The 19,153-nt window shown below is 35.9% G+C and overlaps 1 protein-coding gene across 2 annotated transcripts in view; it reads left to right on the top strand.

Annotated features, from left to right (window-relative positions):
• The window catches only part of LOC135136964 (calcium uniporter protein, mitochondrial), a 133,304-nt gene that overhangs the window by 19,942 nt on the left and 94,209 nt on the right, over nucleotides 1-19,153 (top strand). For both annotated transcript variants that reach the window (XM_064066470.1, XM_064066471.1), the window contains exon 2: nucleotides 9,347-9,488. In XM_064066470.1, the coding sequence (XP_063922540.1) occupies nucleotides 9,347-9,488 (142 nt within the window). The remainder of the gene's footprint in view (nucleotides 1-9,346; nucleotides 9,489-19,153) is intronic.

The following is a 19,153-nucleotide window of genomic DNA, read 5'->3' as shown; positions in this document are numbered from 1 at the left end:
AAAAATCCCAAAACTGAAATATCGAAAAACTGAAAAATGAAGGAAAAACTGAAAAATGGAAAACCTGAAATATCCGAAAACTGAGAACCTAAAAAGTCGAAAAATTGAGCAATAGAAAAATCCAAAAAACCTTAAAAAAATAAAAAAATCAAAAATCAAAAACCTGAAAAATCGAAAAATTAAAAAATTGAAGAACAAGAATATCGAAACCCTCGAAAGTCAAGAAATGGGAAAATCAAAACATCGATTAATTGAAAAATCGAAAAATCGAGAGATTATAAATGTCAAATTTGAAAAATTGAAAAATCGAAAATTTGAAAAAACGACAATTGAAAAACAAAAAATCTAAAACCGGGAAGTCGAAAAATCGAAACATTTGAAAAATTGAAATATGGAAGAGCTGAAATGAGCAATCGAGAAATGGAAAAATCTAAAATTTTAAATATTGAAAAATTTAAATACCAAAAAATTGAGAAATCAAAAATTTAGAAATCTAAAAAGTAAAAAGTCGACACATCGAAAAATCCAGTAGTCAAAAATGGAAAAGTCGAAGAACAGAAATATTGAAAAATGCCAAAGCTGAAATATCCAAAACCTGAGAATCTAAAGAATGAAAACATTGAGAAATCGAAAGATCAAAAAAGTGAAGTCGAAATATCGAAACCTTAAAAAAATCGAAAAATTGAAAAATCAAAAACCAGTAAAATTGTAAGATCGAAAAATTGAATAAAAAATAAGTAGACTGAAAAATCCCAAAACTGAGAAATTAAAAAATTGAAATATTGAGAAATCGAAAAATCAAAAAAGTGAAGTTGAAAAATTGAAACCTGAAAAATAGAAAAATTGAAAAACCAAAAAACATTAATTGAAATAAAGAGTTTATAAAAGTCAAAAATTGAAAAATCGAAATATTTAAAAATCGGAAAATTGAAGAAAAAAACGGAAAACCGAGAAATTGAAAAATAAATAGGAGTAAACTGAAAAGTCCCCAAACTAAAATTTCAAAAAACTGAGAAATCGAAAGTTGAAACAGCAGAAATTATGGTCGAAACCGGTTAGGATCATGGCTTATAAATTAACTTTAAACATTTCCAAGATTTCAGAGCATTTGGTTTTGTAGTTCCTGATTAAATCAATAAAATTAATTTACGCATTCATTAATTTTTTTGAGTCACCCTGTATATACAAATTCAAAAAATATGAATGGAATGATAAATTACAAGTACAGACTTATCATATTTTCTACATTTTAGATAGGATTTATTCGGCAAACTTTTGAGTTGACGTCATCAATTTTTTGGAGGGGACAAGTAAATATAAAAATCCGGGACGGCAGACAGACGGACAGACAGACGGAAACGGAAGACCTATTTCTTCGTTCTCTAGGGGTCATGATAGGTCGAGAAAATGCAAAAGGGAAGAAAAAAAATTAGTCAATGGTGGCCATGAACGAAAACCGCTATAATTATTTACTAAATGTCAACTGGACTGATTTAGTATTGACTTTTAAGTTTCCATTGGCAGGCTTTTCACGTCCTCCAACAAAACCATTGTTGTGCGAATTGTGCACACATTAATTGATAAAGTTCCGATCGCTTAGCATACGTGAGATAAACGGAACGGCGTAATTTCCGTTAATTTCGAGCCCCGATTGTTCCCAGATCGAAAATCCAGCTTCGGTTTTCATTCAAAGAAAGCCATTCTCCAGAAGCATACATCCTGTTTCGCCATTCCGGGAGTGGGTAAATAGAAATGATAATCCGAGTGCTCTCCAGAAAGTCATGCAAATAATACAGAAGAGGGATAAAGTCATAATACATTACATTTAAGGAGACTCAAAGCCCCGACCTCTCGCTTTCCCTTTGAAGCGACCTTTTCGCGTCTTTTTTTGCCTGCTTGTTTGTCAGTTGGTCTTAATTCTGCACTTTCAAGCGGATTAACTTGCGTTTGAAATATCCATCCCTCAATTGTAAGAAAACTTTCGGTAAATAATTGGATGTGCACCCCGGGGAGCGCACTTCCCCATTTATTGTTTCGGTTTTCGGTTATTTCCAGAAGCGTCTCTGGTGTGCCGTTTTGATTTTTCGGTATCGATTCGGGCAGAATTTTATCGCCTTTTGCAGGAGACGTCAGTCGCTCTTACACTTGAGTTTATTTGGCGGTTTTGTGTAATTACGGAACAGTAAACTGGGCGGCTTATCGCGAGGAAATGTGTAATGGGGTCAAGTTTATCGTTTCCTGAAACCTTTTTCGCTTGGAGTAACGAATCGATATGTCGGTTTCATGCTTTCTGCCGGGAGATGTTTTGAATATTTTACCCGTTTTACCTTTCGTGTGGTCGTTGCTGGCAGCTCGAAAGTTTTGTAAGCAGATTTAGGAGTTTCGTGGTGCGTGCATTTCGTCGACTAATAGGTTCGAATTGGTTGGTGGTGAGTTGTAGGAAACAGGTGTTCGGGGATGTACCGGTTGCATTTGCAAGGGTCGTAAAACTGGCGCGGAACAGGGATGCAAATAAAAATATGATGGCTTTTAAAGTTTACTGCTTGTACGGTTTCGTTTTATCACTGCGGAGTTAATTTTTATCAAAAATCGATAGCGGAGCGTTGGCACAAATGCATTTTTTGGGTAAATAAGTTTAGATAAGGTTTGTAAATATTATGAGTATTATGAGATCAATGAAGAAAGTATTGGCATGAACGATTGGCATTTTATTTACTTTCCTGTCAAATGATGGAGGAGATAGGGTTGCAGATTCTGTCAAAGGGGGCGAAGATTACGTCATAAAAATCCATATTTGTCAAAATCCAAGAAGTGGCAATGTAATCTAGATACAGTGACAGCATTGAAGATCCCACTCCCAGATGGACAACACAGAGAGGTTCGAAGAAGCCGCTGCAGAACTTCATCATCAAAAAACTATCGAACTTATCGCGGGACACCGGGAAATTTCTACTTCTTTTTTCGTCTGTCTGTCTGCCGTCTGTCCTGATTTTTATTAGACATTGTTCGTGAATTCAAATCCAATTCTCATTTGAAAGATTCAGATTGGATTGTCGGACATTTTTGATGAAATTTCTAAATTGAAATTGGTAGAAAGTAAAATGGTACGTGTCACCCCACATTTTTTTTCGTCTATTTCAACGTACTGCATCATTTTTGTTTAAGCAAACATCAATTTTGGCGTTGAAGATTTTTTATTGCTTTTTTATAAAACAAAAAGTCAATTTTTGTCGTATATTTTTTTGGATGCATTTTTTAACATTTCGTCTCATTTTGAAGATAATTTTTTAAAAAGTTGTGGATTTCTAAATATTTTGACCGTGATTCCTGCGGATCCACATATGTATGTAATTTGTTGTCATGAAATTGACATTTTTTGTAGATTTTGATGTTCACTTATTTTTGAGTTGACGTTGACGTTCTCGACTATTTTTGCATATTTTGATATTTTTGAAAATTTCTGCAGCTGCAATGTTGATATTCTTGCTACAATTTACATTTCTTGACGTTTTTGACAATCGGATATTTCAATTTTTTGACTTTTTTAGTTTGTTTTTTTTTACATTTTTGACATATCTTTTTTTTACTTTCTTCATATTTCTATGTTTTTCTCGTATATTTTATTGTCATGAAATTCACATTTCTTGAAGATTTTGAATTTTTTAACTTTTACCTGTTCTTGATATTCCTGACGATTTTAACAGACAAATTGACAAATTCAGGCAAATGAAAAAAAATCAGTTTATAAGGATCTGAGGTTTTTGCAGTGTTTAGTGAGGTTTATAAACTTGCTGTTGACGTTGAAGTTCTCGTTGCTAAGTTGCCGTTGACAGTAACTTTGATGTTCAACTTTTGCACTATTTAAAGTGGTTGTAGAAGAAAAGTGGAGGATTTAATTTAATTACTACAAAAATTTACCATTTTTGACATGTTTTAAGTTTCTTGTTGTCGAAATAAGTCCACACATATTAAGAAAACAAGGCAAAATTTAGCCCCACCCACCCGCCCTATCTCTATTGTGATGATTTTTTTATTCGTCGTGAGCCAAGAGGGAGGAGCTTAACTGCAAAATCCTTATTTCTTTATGAGAAATTAACAACATGTTTTTGAGTATCGTGTTGTTCAAAGAATACTACCTATGTATATTAAAAAAAAAAAAAAATAAAGCCAAAGATTAGGCCCCGCCCGTACCCGCCCGATCTCAATTTTCATATTGTGATTAATTTCTCATTGGTTGTCACATCGAGGGGCAGGGTTTAATTCATTCAGTTCAGTAATTGCAAGATCAATATTTGTCTACAAGAATTTATCATTTAAACATGTTTTAAGTTTCTTGTTCTGAAAAAACGACAGCGTATATTAAGAAAACCAGGGAAAATATCAGCCCCGCCCACCCGCCCTAACTCAATTGTGATGATTTTTGATTTGCCTTGAGCCAAGAAGGCGGAGCATAACTGCAAAATCCTTATTTCTCTACGAGAAATTAAAAACATGTTTTCGAGTATCGTGTTGTTCAAAGAATACTATGTATATTAAGAAAAAAATGAAGCCAAAGATTAGGCCCCACCCATACCTGCCCCGCTCTCAATTCTCAATTGTGATGAATTTCTCATTGGTTGTCAGATCGAAGGGCAGGGCTTAATTGCAATATCAATATTTGTCTACAAGAATTTACCATTTTAAGCAGTTTCTTGTTCTGGAAAGACGGCTGCGTATATTAAGAAAAAATAAAAAATATAAGCCCCGCCCACCCGCCCTATCTCAATTGTGATAATTTTTGTCTGCTCGTCTAGAACCAAAGGAGCGAAATTTAATTGCAAAATCCTTATTATTTCTCTTATAAGACATGTTTTTGAGTATCGTGTTGTTCAAAGAACACTATTTATGTTAAGAAAGAATGAAAACCAAAGATTAAACCCCACCCATACCGGCCCTGATGTAAATAGTAATGAAGTTTATATTCGTTGACAGAATTAGGGGCGGAGCCTCATTGCAAAATCCAATTTGCTTACAAAGATTTAGCATTTTAAACGTATTTTAAGTTTGTAAGAATAAAAATAAATCATCACAATTGAGATGAGGTGGGTGGGTGGGGTTTATATTTTGCCTTTTTTTCGTAATGTACTAGTATTTTTTGAACTACACGGTACTCAAAAATATATTTTTAATTTCTTGTAAAGAAATAGATATTTTGCAGTTAAGCTCCGCCCCCTTGTTTCACGGCGAATAAAAAAATCATCACAATTGAGATAGGGCGGGTGGGCGAGCTTACACTTTGCCTTTTTGTTTCATTATGTGTAGACTTCTTTTCAAAAAATGAAACTTAAAATACTTTTAATATGGAAAATTTGTATAAGAAAATATCGATTAGGCTCCGCCCCATTATTGCAAAATCCATAATTCCTTACAAAAATGTATCATTTTAAACATATTTTATGTTTCTTGTCCTGAAAAGACGACGACGTATATAAAGAAACAAGACAAAATATAAGCCCCGCCCACCCGCCCCATCTCAAATGTAATAATTTTTGTCTAATCCTCTAGAGCCAAAGGAGCGGAATTTAATTGCCAAACCCATATTTTCTTAAAAAAAATTACCATTTTAAACTTGTTCCAAGTTTCTAAGAATAAAAAAATCATCAAAATTGAGATGGGGTGGGTGGGCGGGGTAGATATTTTGCCTTTTTTCTTAATGTACTAGTATTCTTTGAACAACATGATAGTCAAAAACATGTTTTTAATTTCTTGTAAAGAAATAAGTGTTTTGCAGTTAAGCTCCGCCCCCTTGGTTCACGGCGAATAAAAAAAATCATCACAAATGAGACAGGGCGGGTGGGGGGGCTTACACTTTGCCTTTTTGTTTCCATATGTGTAGACTTCTTTTCACAACATGAAACTTAAAACATGTTTAAAATAAAAAATTTGTAAAAGGAAATATCGATTTTGCTATTAGGCTCCGCCCCATAATTGCAAAATCCATAGTTCCTTGCAAAAATGTATCATTTTAAACATGTTTTAAGATTCTTGTTCTGAAAAGACAACTACGTATATTAAAAAACAAAACAAAATATAAGCCCCGCCCACCCGCCCTATCTCAATTGTAATGATTTTTGTCTAATCGTCTAGAGCCAAAGGAGCGGAATTTAATTGCAAAACCCATATTTCCTTAAAAAAATTACCATTTTAAACTTGTTTCAAGTTTCTAAGAATAAAAAAGTCATCAAAATTGAGATGGGGTGGGTGGGCGGGGTTTATATTTTGCTTTTTTTTCTTAATGTACTAGTATTCTTTGAACAACATGATACTCAAAAACATGTTTTTAATTTCTTGTAAAGAAATAAGTGTTTTGCAGTTAAGCTCCGCCCCCTTGGTTCACGGCGAATAAAAAAAATCATCACAATTGAGACAGGGCGGGTGGGCGGGCTTACATTTTGCCTTTTTGTTTCAATATGTGTAGACTTATTTTCACAAGATGAAACTTACAATACGTTTAATATGGAAAATTTGTATAAGGAAATATCAATTAGGCTCCGCCCCATTATTGCAAAATCCATAATTCCTTACAAAAATGTACCATTTTAAACATGTTTTAAGATTCTTGTTCTGAAAAGACGACTACGCATATTAAGAAACAAGACAAAATATAAGCCCCGCCCACCCGCCCTATCTCAAATGTAATGATTTTTGTCTAATCGTCTACAGCCGAAGCGAAGGAGCGGAATTTAATTGCAAAATCAATCAAAATTGAGACGGGGTGGGTGGGCGGGGCTTACCTTTTTTATTTTTTCTTAATATATTTTCCATTTTTTGGACAACACGATACTCAAAAACATAATTTTTTGTACAGAAATAACTATTTTGCAGGTAAGCTCGACCTTCTTGGTTCACGGCGCATAAAAAAAATCATCACAATTGAGATAGGGCGGGTGGGCGGGCTTAGATTTGGCATTTTTGTTTTAAATTATATGTGTAGAAACCTCTTGACTTTGAGATTTTTACAAAAACATAAAAAAACTTCAACATCAAAATTGGTCTATTTTCTTAAAAAAAAAAAAATGATAAAGCACCTTATAATAAATTAAAAAACAAAAATTTGGGGTGAAACGTATCATTTTACTTGCCATTAGATTGTCCTTTTTTTTGGTATTACATATATATAATTTTATAGGATTACATACTTCTACATGTGTAATTTATGAATCCGTGTCGAATTTTCACCTTGAGACATCCAGGTTTTTTTTTTAATAACAATATTTTACAATTTAATTTTGATATCGTAAAGTGTAAATTGTTAATCAAAATGTATCCGTCGTCTTACATTTTTGCCGAATGTCTTCAAATCTATGAGTCTTTTTGGGAAAAAACTGAGTATGAATTAATCGCCACTTTAGAGACGTTAACAATAATCACAAAACGAAAATCGCAAAATCCAATTTTATAATTTTTTAAAGACACGGAATTTGTCGGACTATTCTGCAAGGGCGAGGGAAGTTCTTCAAAATGACCTTCCACATTTTTTTTACTAGCTTTGTTTTTCTTGGTAGTGTCATCAAAATTCCAAAAACAACATCGTTTCTTTCAAAATGACAATATCACCGGCAAAACTAAAAATAATAATAGTAATAATAAAACCCAAACGACATCTGTGTCCCACTTTGTAAATTTCCCGGTGGACACTGCCACATGAAATACCGAGTGGTCAAAAGCGACATCTTCCAGAAGAAAATCTTCCCGAATTACGAGAAACAGAGCCAGTTTGACAAACCCATCAGGACCTACTGGGACAAGATAATCAACGGTAAAGAGAAAGAGGAGCAACCAACCAGCGAGGATTCACCCACGAAATGTAAGATCATCGACGTGCAGACCAAAGTCGAAGACGTCAAAAAGAAATTCGAACCCTAGGAGAAAGAACCAGAAAAACCCAGCAAAGTCCAAATCGCCATCGAACAACAACCAGTACGAAAGTCTTAACCCGAACACCGTCTAAATCTTGTCCAAAGACGACAAGAGGCACAAACCCATCGCAAAATCCATGAGCATAACGAACCCAGAGTTCGACCATGTGAGATACCGCGTGGTCAAAAGCGACCTCTTCCAGAAGAAGATCTTCGCGAATTGCGAGAAAGAGAGCCAGTTTGACGGGTTGATGCAATATTTACAGGACTACAGTTTCCAGGAGTTGCTTCGGGACAACAACATCGTCATCATCAAACCCATCCGAACGAAAATCCAGCACGAATCGGGCGGTAAGAAGGCGAAAACGACCAAGAACGTGACCCCTCTTTTGCACAAACGTAGCGAGGATCCCGCGGGGTTGAAACGTCATTTTTTCTACCACCCGATTCGGGTGAACAAGGAGATGAACGACGACAAGCTTCCGAATCCGGATACAGCAGGTGAGGTTGATGTTCGAAGGGGGGCTGCCCAGGTCTCGGAGCTCGCAGGAGTTCGACGGGGGCGACGTCAAACGTGGTGCTAAGTCGACGGATCCGGATAAGGATCACTGTTCGGTGACGGATTCCAACTCCAACCCGTCCAACATGTCGGATTTTGGGAGTCAGGAGAATTTGTACGATTCTCTGATGGAACATTGCTGTGAGAGGTACGACCGTGACGTACTACGGCGGACGGGTGGTGAAGAAGCAATCGGGACAGCCGGTACTAACTAAAGCGATCATGGAAGAAATCAAAAACAACGAAATGAAAAGTGTGGAGTGCAATTGTAAGAAGAACGAAAAAGACGGCTACCAAGGGGTGAAATTCAAGTTGATCAAGTCGAATAGTTGCAGCAGCAGGTTAGAGTTAGTGGGGACGAGCGATTTGAACGAAGCGAAAGAGAAGTACTTGAATAATAGACGGAAGAGCCTCAAGGACGTGAAGGAGTTGGAGAACAAGCAAGTGGAGAAGAACGTGATCAACGAATCTATAAAGAAGAAGACGGAAAATACGCAAACGAGAATCATCGGAGAAGAACGGACTAGTGTTATGTAAAAATGTTATTCCACTGTATTTTAAGCTTCAAATAAAATATACAAAAGTACCCAGGTTCATTTACCCAAAAACTCTAGACAAATGTAATTCAGTTAACCATAAATTAACATCGAATTTAGGAAACTTTCCGTAAATGCATAATTCTTATCAAACATCTACTAATATTAGAAGCATGAATCAACCAACATCCGACCACATGCTTATGTACAATATAAATTTTCGGTAGGTACATCAAGGTCAAACGCGTACGACTAGACTTAATTGATTGTTTTCAAACCATGTGAACAAAACATAAATTAAACCCGACCTCTATTTAATAACTATCGAACTCTAACCAGTTTTCTCTTTCCAGTGTGCACAGTTCCGACACTCAGTACGCCACTTTAGGACAAATTTTCCCGCGGGTTTAGTGTTAAATTCAAAACACAATCAAGACGACCGCAGTAGCGCTTCCACATCGTCCGACAGTGACTCGACAGACACCGAAGACGATGGTAAGCCCCAACTCCCGCCCCTAAATAAATTTTATCCCCCATCGATTTCTCCCGAAGCTCGTTCATAATTAAGTCCCACCTGGAACTCTTCAACAACCCTCAATAAATTTCCTCGATCAAACGGAATAATTTCGGCGATACTCAAAGCGGGAGGTTGTAACCGACGCCTGTTTGGTGAGACTTAAATTGTCTTAATTTGTTTGGAGGAATCTTTGTCATCAACGAAAAAGTAAATATTTGACCTGTCAATAGCGAAAAAATGGGTGATAACGTAAATCGCGTTTATTTTTGCTGGAGCACGAGTATTAGAAAAATTGAATGGCTATTATCTGATATTACTTAGATGATAATGGTTATGTAATCGAAGGCGTGTTTGTACATTGATGTTGTTTGGTCGTGGATTGGACTAATTGGAACATCCAGGTTTATGTTCCAATACGTTTTGTAGCGGCGATAAAACTGAAACATTTGTCTTTATTGTCGTGTTTGTGCAGTTTTATGCTATTTAAAGTATGATATATAAGAAAAGCAAACGATGGTTTATTTGAGAGTTTTCTAGGTGTTGTTGAAATGATTGTTCAAAATTATTTTAAAATGAATCGTGGAACTTGCGGTGTCTTATCTTCAGTAAAAAATTATAGGTCAAGTGTCAACGATTTATCGTTTGAACGTAACAACGCAATGTTTTAAAAGGCTTCAGAAGCGTCGTAAAATCGTTTCGTGATAATCAATGAGTGAAAATATTTCATTATCTTATTTAGTTATAACTGAATTGAAGCCTGGTGGTCGACAAACGTCAAACAGAGACGTATCTCACGAAGTTAGTTCAAGATTTTAACTCAACGTAAAACACTAAACAAATAAAATAGAAGATCTTTTCTAGTAAACATCGCCATTGAACGATAACAATACTATTAATAGAGCCTTGTTTATACACACAAGTTAAACAAATACATCACAATGATTTCTTTTCGTGCTATAAATAAACCCGGCTTTCACGATTTTTTTTTTTTTTAATTAAATAATTCCGTCATCGAAACTTGTAAATCTCGCCTCGTTATTCCGTCCACACTTTTGTTATATAATAAAAACGAACACCGGTCGCTCAATCTCACTTTTCTGTCCAGACATGTCCACATGTCGACCAGCCAACTTCTTATTCCGAAGTCGTCCCAGCAATTATTCATCCCCTAATCCGCCCCGATTGCCCCAAACCTTCCATCACGCAAGAGTTCATTTCCCAAAAAGCGTGCTTTTATTATTTTTAATGCGCCGGCGTTTGGCACGAAATAACCTCACTCAGGCGCAAATTAACGGTGATGTTTCTCTTGAATATTACAGCAGAAAGCGTGTTTGCGTAGTCCTGAAGGGATGTTTTATGAAATATTTGCTGCAGACGATAATACAAATTCCTGCGTAATTAAAATTTGGCGTCGATTCCACGGTTGATCCGGGACCTCACCTGTCATATATATTTCATTGATGTTTACGAACGTGCGAACGCAATTTCTACCAAGTCGCTTAATCCGGGATCGGGGAGATTTGGATAAAAAGTTGCATGTATAATGAGGGGGTTTGTTCTGAAATTTAACCCCCGGAATCGTGAGAAACTCGTCTCCTGCATCTGACAATAGTTCCTTGGAAAGGACAATCCGCCGCAACACTCGAACTTTGAACTTGACATTATTCCGGCTCAAGCACGCCCTTCAAATCGTCGCTTCCTGTACAAGTTTCGAATTTAATCCACGAGAATACACACACGAAATTGCGGCCGAGTCTATGCAAACGTCGTTACAAAACCGAGCTGAATGTCATCGTGCAGCTGACATTATTAAATTTCGGGGTGGAATTTTTTTTTGTGTTTGAATTCGGGGCAAACATTCCTGCTAATCGTGCGGGTTCCTAGGGCGCAATTATGAGCTCGGTCGTCTATTTTTAGTTGTACGGGGGAATTCCTGCGAAGTTCGTCGGAATTATTAGATTCGTGTAAAGCTTAATCGGATTGAAGCGACGGAAGTTTTGACAAAAGGCGAGCAATAAATCGAAGCGGGTTGAAAACGGGACAATGCAGGTCCGGGATTGGATTGAGAGGAGGCGGAACTGTAACTTGCATGTTTTTATTTCGTTCGGGGGTTTTTTTCTTTGTTTCGGTAGGGTAACGAAACTTGTGTTGTCGGTGTATAAATCCGTGTACTAAAATACGAGAATAAACGGAAATTATGTAATAAAACTTGCAAATGTCCTGTTTAAGTGCATATTGTTGCGATACAATTGATAATAAATTTCATTTCAGGTGTATTAATGTACGACAATTTTTAGTTATTTTATTGGAACGATTTTGAAGTTGCCAGATCATAAAATCGGTTCGAAATATTAAAATCTTAGCTGTGAACGTGATTTAGTGGTGTTTACATTTTCATGCTTTGGAGTTATAAATCATTTTCGCGTCCGGCTTTTATTGCGTAATTTTTAAAATAAAAGTGGTTGCAATGTGAAAATTTCAACGTTTTTATTGTTCCGAAAAGCTTCCACTTTTAACACACGTAGTTAGAGTGGAAATATTATGAGAAGTATATGTTGAGTCATCACAATCTGTACACCTGTCACTTTTTTTCAATTTTTATTTGCCTTGGTGTTCAGAGAATTTGTTTTTATTATCTTTTTTTAAATATGTTCAGTGAAAACACTTACGACCTGCTTCACGTGGATAAACTTATCAAATGCCACACCTATACGTCAGTTATTCAAGTAGCACTTGTATCGGAGAATTGCGTATTTCTAGTATTTTTGGAAATCAAGGACATCTAAAACGCGATAACTATCGAAAAAATTTCGTAATTGTGATATAATCATTTCTAATTGTTGTAGGTGAAATATTACTCGTAATCACTCAATTTGTGCTAGGGCGTGCCAAAAATAAACAAATTTTGTTTAATCAAAGTTCATGGAAAGGTTTTGCGTTATATATAATATAAGATAAACTATTTGTTTGAGTAAATTAATTTTTGTTCATCTTGACTTGATTAGTTTTTTTTATATTTATTTTTATGTAGTATAAGAGAGAGAGAAGAATCTCCGGGACTCCTTGTTTTTTTTTTTAAGAATGTGAAAATACCTCTACGACTCCTTGCGTGTTTTTTTTCCAGATTTTGAAGGAATCTCTGGGACTTCTTCTTTTTTTTTTTTCAAGAATATGATGAAATCTCCAAGTCTCCTTGTGTTTTTTTTTCAAGAATTTGGAGGAATCTCTGGAACTCCTTGTTTTTTTTTTCAAGAATATGATGAAATCTCAGGGACTCTTTGTCTTTTTTTTTCTCAAGAATATGAAAGACCTCTAGGACTCTTTGTGTCTTTTACTTCAAGAATGTGATAGAATCTCCGGGACTCCTTATGTTTTTTTCAGAAATATGAAAGAATCTTTGGATCTCCTTGTGCTTTTTTTTTTCAAGAATGTGAAAGAACCTCTAGGAGTCCTTGTCTTTTTTTTTCAAAAAAGAATGTGAAAGAATCTCCAGGATTCCTTGTCTTTTTTTCAACCATATGAAAGAATGCCCGGACCTTGTCTTTTTTTCAGAAATATGAAAGAATCTTCGGGTCTTCTTGTGCTTTTTTTTTCAAGAATGTGAAAAAGCCTCTAGGACTACTTCTGTTTTTTTTTTTTCAAGAATTTGAAGGAATCTCTGGGACTCCTTGTTTTTTTTTCAAGAATATGATGAAATCTCCGGGACTCCTTGTCTTTTTTTTTCAGAAATATGCAAGAATCTTCGGGTCTCCTTATGCTTTTTTATTCAAGAATGTGGAAGAACCTCTAGGACTCCTTGTGTCTTTTAGTTCAAGAATGTGAAAGAATCTCCGGGACTCCTTGTTTTGTTTTTCAGAAATATGAAAGAATCTCCGGGTATCCTTGTGCTTTTTTTTTTTCAAGAATGTGAAAATGCCTCTAGGACTCCTTGTATTTTTTTCAAGATTTTGAAGGAATCTCTGGGACCCCTTGTTTTTTTTTTTCAAGAATATGATGAAATCTCCGGAACTCCTTGTCTTTTTTTTTCTCAAGAATATGAAAGACCTCTAGGACTCCTTGTGTCTTTTACTTCAAGAATGTGAAAGAATCTCCGGGACTGCTTGTCTTTTTTTCAGAAATATGAAAGAATCTTCGGGTCTCCTTATGCTTTTTTTTCAAGAATGTGAAAGAACCTCTAGGACTCCTTGTGCCTTTTACTTCAGCAATGTGAAAGAATCTCCGGGACTCCTTGTCTTTTTTTTTTCAGAAATATGAAAGAATCCTCGGGTCTCCTTATGCTTTTTTTTCAAGAATGTGAAAAAGCCTCTAGAACTTCTTGTGTTTTTTTTTCAAGAATATGATGAAATCTCCGGGACTCTTTGTCTTTTTTTTTCTCAAGAATATGAAAGACCTCTAGGACTCTTTGTCTTTTACTTCAAGAATGTGAAAGAATCTCCGGGAGTTCTTGACTTTTTTTTTCAGAAATATGAATCAATCTTCGGGTCTCCTAATGTTTTTTTTTTTCAAGAATGTGAAAGAACCTCTAGGACTCCTTGAGTCTTTTTTTTTTTTCAAAAAAGAATGTGAAAGAATCTCCGGATTCCTTGTCTTTTTTTCAACCATATGAAAGAATGTCCGGATTTTGTCTTTTTTTAGAAATATGAAAGAATCTTCGGGTCTCCTTGTGCTTTTTTTTTCAAAAATGTGAAAAAGTCTCTAGGACTTCTTGTGTTTTTTTTTCAAGAATTTGAAGGAATCTCTGGGACTCCTTGTTTTTTTTTTTTTCAAGAATATGATGAAATCTCCGGGACTCTTTGTCTTTTTTTTCTCAAGAATATGAAAGACCTCTAGGACTCTTTGTGTCATTTACTTCAAGAATGTGAAAGAATCTCCGGGATTCCTTGTCTTTTTTTTCATAAATATGAAAGAATCTTCGGTTCTCCTTATGTTTTTTTTTTTCAAGAATGTGAAAGAACCTCTAGGACTCCTTGTGCCTTTTACTTCAACAATGTGAAAGAATCTCCGGGACTCCTTGTCTTTTTTTTTTTCAGAAATATGAAAGAATCCTCGGGTCTCCTTATGCTTTTTTTTTCAAGAATGTGAAAAAGCTTCTAGGACTTCTTGTGTTTTTTTTTTCAAGAATTTGAAGGAATCTCTGGGTCTTTTTGTTTTTTTTTTTTTTTCAAGAATATGATGAAATCTCCGGGACTCTTTGTCTTTTTTTTCTCAAGAATATGAAAGACCTCTAGGACTCTTTGTGTCTTTTACTTCAAGAATGTGAAAGAATCTCCGGGACTCCTTGACTTTTTTTTTCAGAAATATGAATGAATCTTCGGGTCTCCTAATGCTTTTTTTTTCAAGAATGTGAAAGAACCTCTAGGACTCCTTGTGTCTTTTTTTTTTCAAAACTGAATGTGAAAGAATCTCCGGGATTCCTTGTCTTTTTTTCAACCATATGAAAGAATGTCCGGACCTTGTCTTTTTTTTAGAAATATGAAAGAATCTTCGGGTCTCCTTGTGCTTTTTTTTTCAAGAATGTGAAAAAGCCTCTAGGACTTCTTGTGTTTTTTTTTTCAAGAATTTGAAGGAATCTCTGGGTCTTTTTGTTTTTTTTTTCCAGAATATGATGAAATCTCCGGGACTCTTTGTCTTTTTTTTTCTCAAGAATATGAAAGACCTCTAGGACTCTTTGTGTCTTTTACTTCAAGAATGTGAAAGAATCTCCGGGACTCCTTGACTTTTTTTTTCAGAAATATGAATGAATCTCCGGGTCTCCTAATGCTTTTTTTTCAAGAATATGAAAGAACCTCTAGGACCCCTTGTGTCTTTTTTTTCAAAACTGAATGTGAAAGAATCTCCGGGATTCCTTGTCTTTTTTTCAACCATATGAAAGAATGTCCGGACCTTGTCTTTTTTTTAGAAATATGAAAGAATCTTCGGGTCTCCTCGTGCTTTTTTTTCAAGAATGTGAAAATGCCTCTAGAACTCCTTGTTTTTTTTTTTCAAGAATTTGAAGGAATCTCTGGGGCCCCTTGTTTTTTTTTTTCAAGAATATGACGAAATCTCCAGGACTCCTTGTTTTTTTTTTTTTCTCAAGAATATGAAAGACCTCTAGGACTCTTTGTGTCTTTTACTTCAAGAATGTGAAAGAATCTCCGGAACTTCTTGTCTTTTTTTTTCAGAAATATGAAAGAATCTTCGGGTCTCCTGATGCCTTTTTTCGAGATTGTGAAAAAGCCTCTAGGAATCCTTGTGTTTTTTTTTTTCAAGAATTTGAAGGAATCTCTGGGTCTTTTTGTTTTTTTTTCCAGAATATGATGAAATCTCCGGGACTCTTTGTCTTTTTTTTTCTCAAGAATATGAAAGACCTCTAGGACTCTTTGTGTCTTTTACTTCAAGAATGTGAAAGAATCTCCGGGACTCCTTGACTTTTTTTTTCATAAATATGAATGAATCTTCGGGTCTCCTAATGCTTTTTTTTTCAAGAATATGAAAGAACCTCTAGGAACCCTTGTGTCTTTTTTTTCAAAACTGAATGTGAAAGAATCTCCGGGATTGCTTGTCTTTTTTTCAACCATATGAAAGAATGTCCGGACCTTGTCTTTTTTTTAGAAATATGAAAGAATCTTCGGGTCTCCTTGTGCTTTTTTTTTCAAGAATGTGAAAAAGTCTAGGACTTCTTGTGTTTTTTTTTTCAAGAATTTGAAGGAATCTCTGGGACTCCTTGTTTTTTTTTTTGCAAGAATATGATGAACTCTCCGGAACTCCTTGTCTTTTTTTTTTCAGAAATATGAAAGAATCTTCGGATCTCCTGATGCCTTTTTTCGAGATTGTGAAAAAGCCTCTAGGAATCCTTGTGTTTTTTTTTTCAAGAATTTGATGAAATCTCTTGGACTCCTTGTTTTTTTGAAATCTCCGGGACTCCTTATGTCTTTTTTTTCTCAAGAATGTGAAAGAACTTCTAGGGCTCCTTATGTCTTTTACTTCAAGAATGTGAAAGAATCTCCGGGACTCCTTGTCTTTTTTTTCCAACTATATGAAAGAATGTCCGGGACTCCTTGTCTTTTTTTTCAGAAATATGAGAATCTTCAGGTCTCCTTGTGCCTTTTTTTTCAAGAATGTGAAAAAGCCTCTAGGACTCCTTGTGTTTTTTTTTTCAAGAATTTGAAGGAATCTGTGGGGCTCCTTGTCTTTTTTTTTCAAGAATATGATGAAATCCTCGGGTCTCCTTGTGTCTTTTTTTTTTCAAGAATTTGAAAGAATCTTCACAACTCCTTGTGTCTTTTTTTTTCAAGAATGTAAAAGAATCTCGCCGGGGTCTGGTGTCTTTTTTTTAGTGTGAAAGATGTGAGGAATCTCCGAAGTATTTATGTGAAAATATTCTCGGAGGACTCTGATATCTCTTTTTCAACAAAGTGAAACATTTTTGGGTGCTTTTGATATAAATAAATTTTTTTAGAAAGTGAAATAGACTTCGAGATCTTTTAGTTCTTTTTTTTACAGAATTTGAATGATGCTCTCCTGGGTCTTTTTTGTCTTTTTTTTTATAAAGAATGTGTTGATCATTTTCAGAATCAAATTTATTGTTGTATTGTCTGTCTACAGGAGCAAGGGAAGTTCTGTGTAAATATATATATTTTATTTAACGTTAAACTGGTAGATAAAAAGACATGTTATGCTGTGCTTTTAGAGTGAGATGATGGCATCAGGTTTTTGAGTGGATCAATAAACAAATTTTCTTTCGTGTTTTACTGTAGATCTTAAATTTTTAATGAATCGGTTCGGTCAGCAACAGACAAATAGAAATCGGAAATCATATTTTCATTGTTATCGTTGATTTTTAAAAGCAACTTTAAAAAATCGATGACGTCTTAATTTTAACACTAGGAAGCAAAGAATCAAAAAACAAGTGGGTACGAAATCATCCATGTTAATAATAGACACATCTGCAAGACCATCGTTTTTCGTTTCCAACCCCATCGAGATTTTCCTATTTTCGTCGTAGCGCAACCAGCAGCAATCCCGTAAAAACCCGCCCCGAAATACGAAACATTCTCCACGTCACGGCATAAATTCACTCCGACCCACATCTTACTCCCGAAAGAATCCTGCACCCAAACCCAATCCTTGCACCGAGCCAATATCAATATTAATTTAATCCCGCTAATCGCCTTCCGTTATTAAAACCATAACAATCACCATCAACCCGGAACTCCTTATCACCCCACCTCGCACGCAGGCCATAACCGGAAAAATGCCGCCCCCGCGAACATCCCGCCCGCTCTAATTTCTTCCGAGAAGTCGCACAATTCATCGGACACCTTAAACACGCCCTCGCTCTCCAATTTCGGACCCATCCTGCGACCTTCGCCCCAGCGCTCCTGCTAATGTGGAGAATTCCTGCAACTATCTCTCGACATAAAGGGGAAGAAATACAACCGTCCTCGTGCCCTCGTCGCTCCTTTATCCTCGGATAAAATTCGCCTCGGATGTAGCGACGTAGTCGGATGGATCGTGATTAAATTTTCTTCTTCGGGAGGAAGTTTGTTGTGTCAGGCCTCCCAGTCGATATGGTGAACTTTGCGGCGTCATAATTAGGGAGCGTCCGTCGGGATTTTCGACTAGCGTGGTTATTAAAACTTCGGGAGACAATCGAGAGTCCTAGGTTGGATAATTAGAAGTCGAAGAAAATATAGCGTGATGCTAAAATCGTATTTAGTGCAGAGCTGTAGCCAACAAAAACGCCATTTGTTACGAGGGAAATAAAACTTTATCCGAGCGGACTTGCGACTTTTCCAGAAATATGTCTCGGCTTGATAATAATATTTTCGAGTGGAAACTCGAGCTGTAATGAAAATCTGACAAACCCACATCGCTGCGAGCTGTATGGACGATAAAAAGTAAGTTTCGGGCGGCCGAAACGCTTGGAAACGGCAGACTTAGTGACTTAGTCAGTTGGGTCGAATTTCGAATTAGTCCGTTAATTAGGTACCACTCGGGCGAGTTTTCCACTTGTCTGTACACCTAGCACGTTGTGCCCTTCTGCTTTATATTTCATAAATGAATAGGGGTCGATTAAGTAATGACTTCCTCGAGTCGTACGTCAAATTGAATTAACGACCCTTCTTAAAACGTAATGGATGGAGTTGGAGGAATCGAGGTTAGTAGGAATTCTGAGTGGACGGAGGCGATTTTGTAAAAATAGAACTGAGAAACCTGAAAATACTTATTAGTGATAAATTTGACCGAGTCTGCGATGATTTGTTGGTTGCCTAATGCGGCGTGAGGTTGCTGAATTTGATAAACGTGAAAATTTAAGGATTAAAATAAGATCGACGTTATCTATTCTTGCGTGGATGAGCAATGCTGACGCACTGCCAAATGTTATTTTTCTTCGGCAAGTCAGACTTATTTTGGCATGTCGGTGCGAATCACGTGGGATTAAGCGTTCAATGTTTCTTTCTTTTTATTTTGTAAACATTTTGTTTCTGGTCTACAATTTTACGTGGATTCTGAGAATCGCCGGTTCTATCTGGATTTTTATGTGTTTCGTTATTTTGTCTAGGGTTTTTTGGTAAACAAGGTTTTCGCAGGGACGTGGAGTCGTTCCAAGTTGTTGTCTCTGGTGAAAACCGGAAACTGGGTACTTTTTTAAATTTTATTT

The sequence above is a fragment of the Zophobas morio genome, unplaced genomic scaffold, assembly GCF_036711695.1.
Source record: "Zophobas morio isolate AGI-343-1 ecotype UQ-CSIRO unplaced genomic scaffold, CSIRO_AGI_Zmor_V1 ptg000028l, whole genome shotgun sequence".
Lineage (NCBI taxonomy): Eukaryota > Metazoa > Arthropoda > Insecta > Coleoptera > Tenebrionidae > Zophobas > Zophobas morio.
Note: the sequence above shows the minus strand (reverse complement) of the source record. Positions and strands in the feature narration are given on the sequence as shown.